At 37.1% G+C, this 13,645-nt stretch overlaps 1 protein-coding gene across 1 annotated transcript in view; it reads left to right on the forward strand.

The window, feature by feature from the left end:
• The window catches only part of ITGA1 (integrin subunit alpha 1), a 77,806-nt gene that overhangs the window by 52,917 nt on the left and 11,244 nt on the right, over positions 1-13,645 (forward strand). Inside the window, exons 13-24 of the mRNA XM_051641996.1 lie at positions 70-213; positions 2,387-2,641; positions 3,064-3,194; positions 4,265-4,428; positions 4,612-4,748; positions 6,707-6,817; positions 7,375-7,460; positions 7,664-7,799; positions 8,768-8,848; positions 10,706-10,782; positions 11,453-11,542; positions 12,548-12,650. Coding sequence (XP_051497956.1) covers positions 70-213; positions 2,387-2,641; positions 3,064-3,194; positions 4,265-4,428; positions 4,612-4,748; positions 6,707-6,817; positions 7,375-7,460; positions 7,664-7,799; positions 8,768-8,848; positions 10,706-10,782; positions 11,453-11,542; positions 12,548-12,650 — 1,515 coding nt within the window. The remainder of the gene's footprint in view (positions 1-69; positions 214-2,386; positions 2,642-3,063; positions 3,195-4,264; positions 4,429-4,611; positions 4,749-6,706; positions 6,818-7,374; positions 7,461-7,663; positions 7,800-8,767; positions 8,849-10,705; positions 10,783-11,452; positions 11,543-12,547; positions 12,651-13,645) is intronic.

Here is a 13,645-nt window from a genome sequence, read left to right on the forward strand (position 1 = left end):
GTCTCTGAACACAAAGTGTTGCGTGATGTTGCTGACTCTCTTTGGCTTATGCCTTCTATTTTCCTGCAGATTGGGTCGTACTTTGGGGGTGTTATTACCACAATTGACATCAACAGGGACTCATTTACAGACCTTCTTCTTGTTGGAGCTCCTATGTATATGGGAACTGAGAAGGAGGAACAAGGGAAAGTGTATGTTTATGGTCTAAACAAGGTAAGGATCATGTTTATTGCCCAGGAGCAGAACATGCTCGTTACTGTCTTCATATCCTTGTTTTAAAGAAATATGGTAATTTGGGCTGGGGAAGATACCTGTTGAAATCAGAGAATCACAATTTGACACTTGATCAGATAATTTTTGAATATTTCCATAGAATCATAGAATGATCTGGGTTGGAAGCAACCTTAAAGATCATCTAGTTCCAACCCTCCAGCCATGGGCAAGGACACTTCCCACTAGAGCAGATTGCTCAAAGCCCCATCCAGCCTGGCTTTGAACACTTCCATTGAGGTGGCATCCATTACTCTTCTGGGCAACCTGGGCCAGTGTCTCACCACCCTCACAGGAAATAATTTATTCCAAATATTTGATCTAAATCAGTTTGAAACCATTGCCCCTCCTTCTATCACCAGATGCCCTGCTAAAAAGCCACTGCCCAGCTTCCTTGTAGGCCCCCTTTGGGTACTGGAAAGCTAATACAAGGTCTACCAGGAGTTTTCTCTTCAAGCTGAACAACCCCAACTCTCTCAGCCTGTCTTCACAGCAGAGGTGACATGGCCCTTCTCTGGACTCGCTGGAAGAGCTCCATGTCCTTCTTGTGCTGAGGTCTCCAGAACTGGAGACAATACTCCAGATGGGGTCTCCTGAAAGCACAGTGGAGGAAGAAAATCACCTCCCTTGATGTGCTGATCATGCTTCTTTTGATGCAGCCCCGGACACAGGTGGCTTTCTGGGCTGTGAGTGCACATTACCAGCTCATGTTGAGGTTCTCGTCAACCAACACTCCCAAGGCCTTCTCCTCAAGACTGTTTTAAATCGATTCTCCACCCAGCCTGTATTTGTGCTTGGGATCACTCTGACCTATGTGCACAGCCTTGCACTTGGCCTTATTGAACTTAATGCAGTTTACACAGGCCCACATCTCAAGATTTTCTTCTCAATATCTTCCTTCCTCACCTTTTTTTCTAATGGAATATTTTACACAGATAAGCACTATATCCTTTAAGATGCAATATGACATAGAAGCAAATTTATAGAATTCATTTCCTATCACATTTTCATTTTACTTTCATGGATTAGGAAACAGTGAGGCTAATACACCCTGAAAGTATATGCTAAAGTATCCTTGTTACTTCCTTACCAACCTAGAGCTAAACCCCATACATCCAGCAGCTTTTAAACATGTCATGACTGGACTGAGTAATATACCAGCTATGCCTAAACTTCTTAATTGGATAAGTGTGTCTTTCCAATGTCTATGCATACTTTTTCTTCTTTTTTCTTATTTTAGTGCAGTACCATTGTGTATCAGTATAGCAGTTATCAAAATATGCCCTAGTAATGATGGTCTCCTTAAATACTATTGCAAAAGGACCTGAAAAGACTGGATCTGTTTTACAAGAGACCTTTCCAGTTTCTACATGGATGTTGCTAACAACAAATTGCTGCTGAATGGGGCTGGCAATAAAACAAGTATTCCATGTCCTCCAGTAATGTGAGCGTTTGAAATTTGTTTTTCATGTGCTTCCTTTTATGTATCTCCAGATAAAGGAGATTCAGCAACTGTCTGCTGCAGCTAATCTCTAATACAGAACTCATGGAGCTAATCTCTTGTAAAGATAGGTTACAAACCATACTGTATGTGTGTTGTTGAAGTAGGATGCACAGTGGACCAGCAGAATGTTAGGCCAAGCAGTATGTGTCTACTGAGGACAGAATTCAATCTATGCAAGAAAAATGCTGTATTTTTCCTGGAATAACAGTTTTACCATCTGTGTTTCATCAGAAGCTTGGCTTACTTCTCAGATTAAGCAAATACCTTCAGAAGAACTCCTTACACTAAATTAAGAATGAAGTGGTTTACTTACAATAACATCCAAATATTGTCATGGTACTACACTGTCCTATGAACCCTTAAGTTTAAGAACTACTCAAAAGTATCTAGATGCAGAAAGAGAGCAAGAATGTCTTTCTCACCCACTGCTCAGAAAAAGCATTTGATTTATAGTTACAGAATCACAGTTTCTACAGTGCAGTCAGTCACTAGGAATAGGACGTAATTGTTCCATTTAATTAATCAGTTTGTCTTCTGGACAGGAGCTCTTAAAAGGCCACATTACTAAACTGTTGATGGAAATCCACAAACTCTAAATCTGTTCTTTCACAGACAAAGTTTGAATACCAGATGAGTCTTGAACCTGTAAAGCAAACATGCTGTTCGCCGTTAAAACAGAACACCTGCAAAGTTCTTAAGAATGAGCCTTGTGGTGCACGCTTTGGGACTGCAATTGCTGCAGTGAAGGATCTCAACCTTGATGGATATAATGACATTGTAATAGGTTCTCCCTTAGAAGACGATCATCGGGGAGCTGTTTATATTTACCACGGCCATGGCAGCACAATCAGTAAAAAATATTCGCAGGTATGAAGTAAGCCCTTACTGATTGGCAGCCACTCTAAGAGTATGTAGAAAAAAATCCGATTTTCCTGTGTGTTCCAAAAATAGGATCAAACTGTGATTCACCTCTCATGACAGCTTTTTTTTTTTTTTTTTAAATTAAAGTCTAATGTAACTGAGTTTTACTCTAGTAATGTTAGAAAATATGTTTGCATGTTTATATTACAAAACTTCTGAAATGTTCTGTGCTGACAGAAAAGTAGATATTTTGCAATTCTGAAAATTTATAGTGTGTTCATCACCATGGTAACTGTTTTAGGAGTATTGTAATGAAAAGGTAATATATTTAGAGAGTTTAAGCCATCCAGCTGCCAACAAATGCAACTTGAATGTTCTTATAAAATCTTTCAATATGCACTGCATAAATCTCTTAATGCTTTTCACAGCGTATTGCGTCAGGTGGAGATGGGGAAAAAGTGAAATTTTTTGGCCAGTCTGTGCACGGAGAAATGGATTTAAACGACGATGGGCTGATTGATGTCACCATTGGAGGCCTTGGTGGGGCTGCCCTCTTCTGGTACGGACACTCATAGCAGCTTTCAGGCCAGGAAACAGCCACTTGCGTCAGGGTACCGGTGTAACTTGTATGCACTACTTTTTGGACTATTTGAGGATACTGGTTACATCTCATGCTTTGATCCGGGCTGTGAATGTTCATATTTGTATAACTCTCTGGAGGAAGGAGTATAAAACTTAATGGATAGCAGTAGTAAATATAGGAATGTTTTAGAAACTTTATTAGCATAGTATGAGTACTTTGTCCTCTGAGACCATATTAAAAATTAAAACTGTTTCCACTTGTAACGCTGAATGAAATAGGAAAAAAACCTATGTATTCTCTTTTTCACGCTCTATTGCATATTATCTTATTACCAATATCAAAGACATATTCAAATGTAAAGGGCTCACAAAAAAACCTCATTTGACTTCCTAAGAAGAAAACTCTAGTTTGAGTCCTATAGAAAATCTAGGGAAAATTTAAGTGAAGTTTCTGGTTAACAGTTAATTAATTTTATTTAAAAACAAACAAACAAACAAACAAAACCAGACAAAACCCCCCGCATTATTCAGATAGCATACGAGCAATATTTTTTAAGGGAGAAAATTAGCAGTAAGAAAAATACAAAAGGAGACATGTAATCCCTCGTTTCTAAAGCACAACTAGAACTATTTCTCTCTCTCTCTGGTAAGGCAGTTGCTAAGCCAGCTCCTTCCTCTCCCTGTCCTACTGTTCTACCCAACTTACCTGTCAGTTCATCAAGTTTTTCAGGTCTTGCTACCACCCTCAAGCTGTCAGCTTCTCTTTTCGTTCATCTGATAGTTTGTCTTTCTGAAACAAGCACAAATTGTGGGGAAACCCTGTGACCATTTTCTCTGTACTTTGTTGTATATTGGTACTATGTGTAGAGTGTGTAGTTAATTACTTGTCTAGACTACCACATATCTTGAAGTTTTTTTCCAACCTAAGTGATTCTGTGATACGGGTATTTTAATGTTTAATGGAGCACATTTGTAAGTTCATTCTATAGTTAAAAAAAATGTTGCTATTATTTTCAAGGCAGTTTCATTCTTTGTGTTTTTTTTAAGGTCTCGTGATGTGGCTGAAGTAAATGTTTCCATGCAATTTACACCCAAAAACATCAATATCCAACAACAAAATTGTCAGATAAATAAAAGGAAAACAATATGCATAAATGCCACAATTTGTTTTAAGACCAGACTAAAGTCAAAGGAAGATATATTAGAATCCAGTAAGTAGATAAGTTATGGAATCTTTACACTATAAAACTGCTATGCTTTCAGTGGATTATTTCTCCAAAATTGGAATGCAGCTCTTCTAAATTTACTATTCAAAGTACATTGAAGATCCTAGGGGAAAAAAGAACATGTAGAAGCAAATTGGTTCTTAATATTGATCTCAACTTTCTCTGCAGGTCTGCAATATTGGATTACTCTTGACTCACAAAGACAAATATCTCGAAGCTTGTTCACTGAAAGCCATGAGAGAAAAATGCAAAAAAATATAACTATTGAAGGGTCAGAATGTATTAAACATAACTTCTACATGTTGGCAAGTAAATCATTTAAAGTGTTTTTCTCATGTTGATATTAAAATAAATAGATGTATTCCATTAATTGTACATTGGACAACAAAATCTGCATCCATAATGAATCTTAAGAAGAGTACATTGAATTTATTTACTAGTTAGGATTTTTATATTTTTATATGTAAATAGATATAAAATATTTACTTACACATACAGGCTATTTAACTTTGTCTCTTTGTCTTAAGAGAGTAACAGAGGAACCAAGCAGCTGATGTGGTTAGTAATTTGTTTAGGTGCATTCAAAACTGATCAGAACCATGTGAGATGGCAGTCTAGTTTGCACATTTGTCAAGGTTTGGGGCCCTACATGACAACAGAGGAGCAGCCCCATGGCTGCTCACTCAACTCCCCACACACACACACACTCTGGGATGAGGAGGACAAAGTACATGGGCGGAGACATAGGACAAGGAGGATTCTTCACCGATTAAGGTCCCAGGCAAAACAGACTCAACTTGGGGAAAAAATAATAATTTAAATTCACACTAATCAAACACACCCAGGACACAGACAACACACAGAGCAGGGCTTGCATATGTTACCCCACCCCTCCCTTCTTCCTGGGCCCAAATCACTTTGTTCCCAGTTTCTCTCCCTCCTTCCCCCCAGCAGCACAGGGGGACAGGGGATGGGGTTTAGAGTCAGTTCACAGGCTGGTGGTTCCTGCTGCTCCTTCCTCCTCAGGAAGAAGGATTCCTTACAGTCCTTCCCTGCTTCCCCACGAGGTCCCTCCCATGGGAGAGAGTCCTCCACGAACCTCTCCTTCATGAGTCCTTCCCATGAGGTCCAGAGCTGCTCCAGCCTGGGCTTCCCACAGAGTCACGGGCGCTTCGGGAACAAACTCCCCTGGCGCCGGGGTCTTCCAAAGCTGCCTAATCAGAGTCCACTGGCAGCAAATCCACTGGCCACAAAATCCAAGTCCACTGGCCAAGTTCACCCCTCCTGGCGCCTTCAGGGAATGTTCCAGCATGTTTCTCCATGAGTGCAGGGGGACAGCTGCCATCTCGCCATGGGTTGCAGGGAAACTTCTGCTTGGGCACCTTCTTCCCCTTCTTCCTCACCACCACCAGCACCGGTCTGCTTCCCCAGCACAGCTCTTCTTGTAACTGCTTCTCTGCTCAGGTGTTATGTTGATTCTTTCATATGTTAATCGCTGAGGCGCATCTATTGTCCCTCTAATAGCTCCTTGGCTGGGTTTTGAGCAGGGGGAGCTTCTCAGCTTCTTACGGAGCTACTCCTGAGGCCCTTCCCTGCTACCAAAAAAAACACCAAACCAAACCAGAACAATATTGTTGCAATTCCTCCTACTAAAATATAGTTTGAAAACTCACAAATTAGATTTGGGATAGAGATTATTTATTCACTGCAAAACAGAAATGTAATTAGCAACTCTGAGTATGAAATTACCCAGATCATAACTAACATGCAGAGCAAATGGAGGTGTATATTATACACATTTAGAATGCTTAGTGATTTCGCAGTTGTATCATAATTCAAAACTAATGATAAATGATGCCCAGAATTTGCTTGAGTAGGCAATACATTTCCTAACAGCACCCCTCAGTTTGACTTCACACAAGGTGATACAGCTGCTATTCATCTTACTGAGCCATTAAGCACAACTAAAAGAGGAAAGTGTATGAGTTGACTCAGACATTCTTAAATGAAACTGTTAGATATGCTGAGCCTATGTGACATTTTTATTATGAGATACAAAAAAATCTTAGTAGATATTTAAAAGGACTGGCTTGCACATATAATGCTTTATCATCAATTGCAAGCATTTTAATGTTTCTCTAGCAAGGATGGCGACAGTGTGACTGCAAAATATTTTACCTCAGCATTGTTTGGGGTTTTTTTAATCACCTTAGATATTGAAGAGAATGTCCATAACAGCAATTTTGTTTCCTTTATGTTCTAGGATAAGCCTGACTTTCAGGACTCTGTAAAAGTTTTGCTGGAATTCAATTTTTCTGATCCAGAGAGTGGACCTGTTCTTGATAGCAACCTGCCAAATTCAATAGCTGAATACGTAAGTCAGCAAGATTCTGTATAAATATCCAAAGTATTTAAGGTTAAATTCGTAGCCCACAGAAGAGTTGAAAATACAGTCAAAAAATTGGCTTAAATGGGAGGTTTGCTGAGCCTGTCCAGAAGAGATTTCCTGTAAATGAGTCTTCAGGAATGAAAAGCTTGTTTCAGTGTGTTTGTGAACCAGCCTGAGGTTTTAAAGTAGTCCAGAGTTAAACAAAGATAGAATAGAGTACATGTAATTTTATTGTCATTTTACATAGACAGAGCAGGGGAATCTTAGTCATATATTTTATGGTGCTTGGTATAATTTGTACTTCTACTATTGCCTCTTTGTCTAATCTAGATGAATTACTTACAAGGGTAGGAGTAGAAAGCTTATGTTTTATTTGTGCATTTTGCAGGGTATGGTTTTGTTTAAGTCATTAACATTAAGGAAGACTTACTTGATTAGCAAATAGAAGACCTTATATAAAACTAGATAGTGAATTAAAATACAAGTATTTAACTTTAATAATAAATGTAATAAAATTGAGAATAAAAATACTATTGTTGCAGATTCCTTTCACAAAAGATTGTGGAGCCAAAAATAAATGCATTTCAGATCTTGTTCTGAATGTAAAAGCAAGCATAGCTGGAGACAGGTAACTACACTGGGTTTATTGTATCACTTGATATCTGTACAAAATTTCTATGTAACTTATAAATTCTGTAGTCTAATAAGATAATGCTGTGGCATAATTTCCAAATCAGAAACAATATAGTCTGGAGACTAAAAGAAGTTCCTCTTTATGTTAAAAACAGATTCAAAAGTTCAGATGTCCAACATCCTTGCTTTATTTTACAGCTCATCTCCATTCATTGTAAAGACACGCAATGATAAGTTCACCATCCAGCTCTCTGTGAAGAACAAAAAAGACAGTGCCTATAATACTAGAGTTTTGGTTCAGTATTCTCCAAATATTATTTTTGCTGGCATTGAGGTAGGAATTTTTTTCACATTATCACATTTGTCATAACCTATATTGCTAGAGAGATCTGAGGAAGCATTTTTATTAAGCCCAGATTTCACTGCTCTGGCATCATCTCAGTTGATTGGAAAAGATTATCTTGGAGTGCTGTCCTCGCTTATCCCTCTAAAAGATTGTGTTTATCTTGACCTGAGTGGACTCTTGTCTAGCCTCCATTAACTACAGATGCAAGTTTCACAATGACACTTAGACAGTAAGTGCCTGCATCTGAAATGAACATCAGCACCATCAATAATCTGTGTATCTGTATAGCCAGAAATGCCTCTTTATTCATCAGTGCAGCTCCTGAGCCTGTACAATTCTTTTGCACATATGGAGGAAAAGCACTACTGTGGTAGAGCAGCACAGGATATTACCTACCTCATCCCCACTTCAGATGGCATTTTCATTGTAGAAATGTTTTTCTTTTTGTCTCAGCAGATATGCTACAAATTCACCTCAGTTCAGGTGGGAAACATTAGAAGTTAGATTTCTATCAACAGTCCTGATGTTGCAGGTTAGAAGAAGTCAGACACATTAGGAGAAATCATAGCAATAATGTATGGAGTGGCAATGATTTATGGAGTATGAATGTCACTTTTATTTCCAAGTTAGGAACACATTTACAAAATTACATGTAAAAATTGTTTACTTAAACATACGTTTCTCTGCTAAACCCCATGGCTAATATTGTAACGATTGGTAATGTACCAAACACTTTCACTTTGAGGGGAATAATGACTACTAGTTGATGTAGATGTCTACAGATGGAAATAGTTTTTGTAGAAGTTGTGGCTTCTTATTTTTGTTCTAGTTCAATTAAGGCTTTAACTCTTATGATATTTTTATGATAAAGCAGCAATGGTATGTATGTTCAACAGGCCCTTGGTTAAAATTTAAAAAGTTGGCACAAAGTCATTATTTCACTTTTTTTTCTTTAGGATATACAGAAAGATAGCTGTGAATCTAATCATAACATCACTTGCAAAGTGGGATATCCATTCCTAAAGCCCGCAGAAGAGGTAAAAATCCGCTTGCATGCAATTTCTCCTTGTTCCATGTTGTTCTAAGGCCAGCGCAGTCCATATCTCCTCTGAATTTCCATTCTCATGTATTCACCCTGAAGCCTGTCCATGCAGGTTTCCTAAGCTATCCTTGACATGAACTGCACTAAGCCATGTAGAAAAAAAATCACATCTTCAGTACCTGAGCAGTCTGGTGTGGTATGTGAGGAGGTAGCAGGTGCATATTGCCATCCTTGACACTGTCAGAAGGCAAATGGCACGCCTGCCTAGAAGGATCTGTCTTCAGATGTGTAGGTTATTGCTTAGGATATACTGGTAACACATTACATATTGTGGCTTTCCTCAGGTTTTAGCCTATTATTTTCGTTATTTTGTATATAAAATTTAGTCAGTTGGTTGAAAAGAAAATAAGCTGGTATGTGGAAACACTAAACTGGATCTGCCCAAGCCAGGTATCAAGACTTCACCTCTGCTCAGTGAGGATTCAGAGGCCGTTCCAGCAAGCAGTGCACTGAAAATCAAGCTCCAGCTTGAACAGGTCCAGTGATAAGGCTTTATCTCCTGCTGGAATAGAGAGGGAGATTTAGCTAAACTGGGCCTTTAAAAATAGACATCCAAGCTTCACTTAAATAATTCTGATGTTGAGTGGGGAAAAATCAAATTGCATGCAAGTAAGACCAGCTACATTTCCTGCTAGTTTCTTGTCTGTTCCTCTCTCATGTCAATGTTGCCGATGTCTGTGTTGCAGATGCATAACAGTGTGTGGATCAAGGGTGTTTTCCTCTTAGATTGCCTTCCACATACGTGTTCCACCTTGTTTCACAGACTAGCGGGAATTAAGTCAGCTGTTATGTTCTCGCAGCCAAATAAGCATATTACCCAATGCCAGTGCCCACAATGCTCCTTTCCCAGCTTTACTTCATGTTTCACATTTTCCTTTCATTCTTTGATTGTTAGTTTGTCTGTTGCTACAGATTCCTAAATTTAGAAATTTAATACTTACCTTTGCATTCAGAAATTAATTAATCTCTGATTCATTGATAACACATTCCTTTTTAAAGCCTTTTCCTGGTTTTTTTTTGTTTGTTTTGGTTTGGTTTTGGTTTTGTTTTTTTAAATACGAAGAACTCTCTTAAATAACTTTCTTGGGGTAATTTTGTAATAAGTATCTGTACATATTATATGAAAAATAAAAGTCTGAGCTAAAAAATCCTTTAGAGTAACACATAGTAAAACTTTTTATATAAAATTACCCTCAAGTGTTAGGATATGAAGAGGGACATACATGGCACAGTGTTCCCAAATTTTGTGTGGTGCCAAATTGTGACACTGGGCATAGTTATAATGACTAGTGAATTTTTGTGAGATCTAGTAGCCATTTATTTACATTTTAAGTATTTCTGTTTGGTATTCTAGGTATTTTACTATATATGATGTTCCAACAGCCTTCTATAGACAGATTATCTCCACTTTAATTGCCAGGCTTTGGATCTTTGTTTTTTCCTCATTAGAGAAAAGAAACAACAGTTTTCATAAATTGCTTGTAAGACCAGTTAATTTCTATGAAAAATTATTTGGCTATGTGTTTCTAATATACTATATAATAAGTTCTACAGAGGCTTGTCAGTTCTTAAAATTTGAAGCTTCTGTTTAAGAAATGATAACTGTTAGATTTCCTGTTTGGTTGGGACAAATTTCAGAAAATTGATTGGTTTATTAAAAAAGTGTTATAATTCTATAGATTCTATAGATAAAAGTAGAAAAAAAATGCTCATTTTTTGTCAGAGCAAACATTATTACTGTGCTGCTTTTTTTTTTTTCTTTTAAAATGTGTTAATCTGTTTCTCTGAACAGATATCCTTCAAAATATCATTCCAATTCAATGCATCATACCTCCTGGAAAATGCTACTATTCATGTATATGCAACAAGGTTAGTTGCAATCATTACTTGTTTACCTTGTGATTTTTTTTTTCTTAGAAAGCTGTACAGCTTTGTCTTTTGTAGTAAAACAAGGATGACTTTTCTGAAAGCAGAAGAGGTTAAACAATCTGTAGAGCTGGCAGATTTACAGAGGTAATTGGTCCAGCAGTGGACTGAAAGCGCTAAATAGCTGTTTGTCTCTAGATCTTGAAAATCATAAATGAGTCATAATTTCCAGTAGTTTTACCTTCATAAAATGTTTAATCGCTTGCAAAAATTATTGCATAGTATAGTATAAATCACACTTTATGCTAAACAGAAAGGTCTGGCCTCCAAAAAACAAAAGCATTGCAGAAATTGACTGTTATAAAGGGATGCACTTGCCTTCAGCATTTACTGTCGCTGTAAAATCCAGCAGTGGCTCTTACTTGATCCATTTTAGTTCAGTTAACTGTAGTCTGATGTTTTAAATAAGATGCATCTCTGAGCTGGGACTGGTGCAGGACTTCATTTTTTAGTTACTGGATATAGTCTTTTGAATTTATTTTTCAGAAATAGTAATTAACTGCAAGTTATCCCAGAGCTGTAGTTATTTCAGTTTCTTAAGGCCCTTTCCTACCTAGCAGTCATGTTGTGTCTGCACAGTCTTGCCTGAGTGGTATTTGTTGTTTTCTTTTAGTGACAGTGAAGAACCACCTGAGACCTTGAGTGACAACAGAGGATATGTTACAATTCCAGTAAAATATGAAATAGGATTAATATTTATAAGGTATTGTTGTTTATATGTACTTTTATTTACTAACACAGTAAAGAGCAGGTGTTCAAGGAGAATATAATATCATTTTGTTACTGAGCAAATGACAGCTTCTAGGCTCATGAACAGGATTCACAGGCTTAATCAAAAGGAGCATTTATGTGAAATAATGGAATAATTATTGTCCCTATCTTGCTGCATCTCAATTTTATTTATTTAACTCTGATCTGCAGTTTGCAAGTACAACAGCAGCTTCTGTTGATTCTTGTACTTTGCTCTATTAGTTGAAAGGTATTTCAGGTACATAAGAAAGCAAATACTTCCAACTTCCTGACTGCCATGAGTTTGTATCACTGTAATGTTGCAGGGTGTGGTGTTTGATTTCCAGCTTCAAAATGTTAGCCTTAATTTTAGATTCTCAGGTGTTTGTTTTTATCAATTCAGACATAAACTTTAATGCAGGTCTGGTATTAAACTTTATATTTAGAAATGGCTAGAATTCAGTTAAATTCCATCAATGAAAAACATTATAAATATTATCAGTAGACTACATTGCATGATGTATAGGTGTAAATAATCAAGTCAAATTAATTTTCAATGCATTTCATTGTTTAAATACAGCCTTCTTTTGTCCCATAAGGAGTAAGGTTGAATTTAAAACATGCTGGTTTTGTTCTCTTTTTACTTGGTTCTGTCTTTTATAGGACCATGCCTGTTTCACTTGGCAATACTCAGGGTAAGGGACTGCACAGTTAGAATAGGAGCAGCAAAAACAGGGCCTGATTTATTATTTTGGGAACAAGATTTGCTTATTTTGTAGCTTTAACTGAACAAAACATTTAAGATGTACATAACAAAGTAGCAGTGCACTCTTAATTGCAAGACCTAGTTCTGGAGGATTAATGAAATAATGACAATTCCTTTATTATTAACTACTATAGTTGTATTAAGTTTATATGCTTATTGGTTTTTTTTGTGTTTTTGTTTGCTTTTGTTGGTTTGTTTGTTTTTTAATCACAGTGTCTTCAAAGAGCACCATGTTATAATTGCAGCAAATGATACTGTCCCTAGTGCTATTAACACAACTGAGCAAATTGGAGATGAAGTTACTCTACATTATAGGGTAAGAAACAATTAAAACTGTATGATAATAGGTATGGGCTTAATCTTGTTTCTTTTCTTTTCTCTCCTTTTTTTTTTTTTTAATTGGTTTGAACCACTTAATGTGATAGCCTATTACTTAAATAGCAGCTATACAACATGTTAAAACTTCTAAATGGGGTATTTTGTGCTTAACTCATTTTTTTTTAATTGTTTGATTCAGAATAAAGTGAGTCACAGGTTCTCAGGGTGGTCCATCCCTGCGTAGTAGTTCTGATGGGATTTAGAACTGTTGCTTTAAGCAGGGGAAAGAGACCATGCCCTGGTAAATGAGAACTTGACCTACATTCTTTGCAGTGTAGAACAGATATTTCTGAAATCCAGTCAGCTTTGAAAAAAGGCAAATTCCATGCTCCGATAATGTTTTCTTCCTAATGAAATGAATACTGCAAGCTGAAGTCACTTGGAAAATGTATTCAATGGACTAGAAGCTCAGCCTCAAGTTACAGTAGGATTGAATGTGGTTATCTTGAGAGCATCCTTTTTTCCTAGTGTCAAATCCAAAGCTGATCAAGAGTACCATGTATAAAGGATAAAAGTCTATGAATCAAATTCTGTCTGTAAGAAATGGGTCAAGGGAAAGTTTTCACTCTCACTAAATAGCAGTGGCAAAAGATTTTTTTTTCTATTTTTTAGCCCATGTACAGTGTTTTACTTAGCTATGTTTTTTAGTCTAAAAGTTGAAACCCAGTCATCTCAATGCATGTTTCAGACAGTATTCATCTAATTTGAAAACCTTTGCTTTCTGAATGTAAAAGCTGGTGGACTGCAGAGCATACTATTTGTGATCTCATAAGCAAAACTCATCCCTGCAAGCAGGTTATCACAAATGACTAGTGAGAAGAAAAAAGTTAAGCAGGTTCTTGAGTATTTATTAAGCTTGTCCACTTGAGAGATAGGATCACCAATTACCCTGCCAGCAATGCCACCTAGATGTTTTCTCCATCCTCAGCCATG

This window comes from Apus apus, chromosome Z (assembly GCF_020740795.1).
Source record: "Apus apus isolate bApuApu2 chromosome Z, bApuApu2.pri.cur, whole genome shotgun sequence".
NCBI lineage: Eukaryota > Metazoa > Chordata > Aves > Apodiformes > Apodidae > Apus > Apus apus.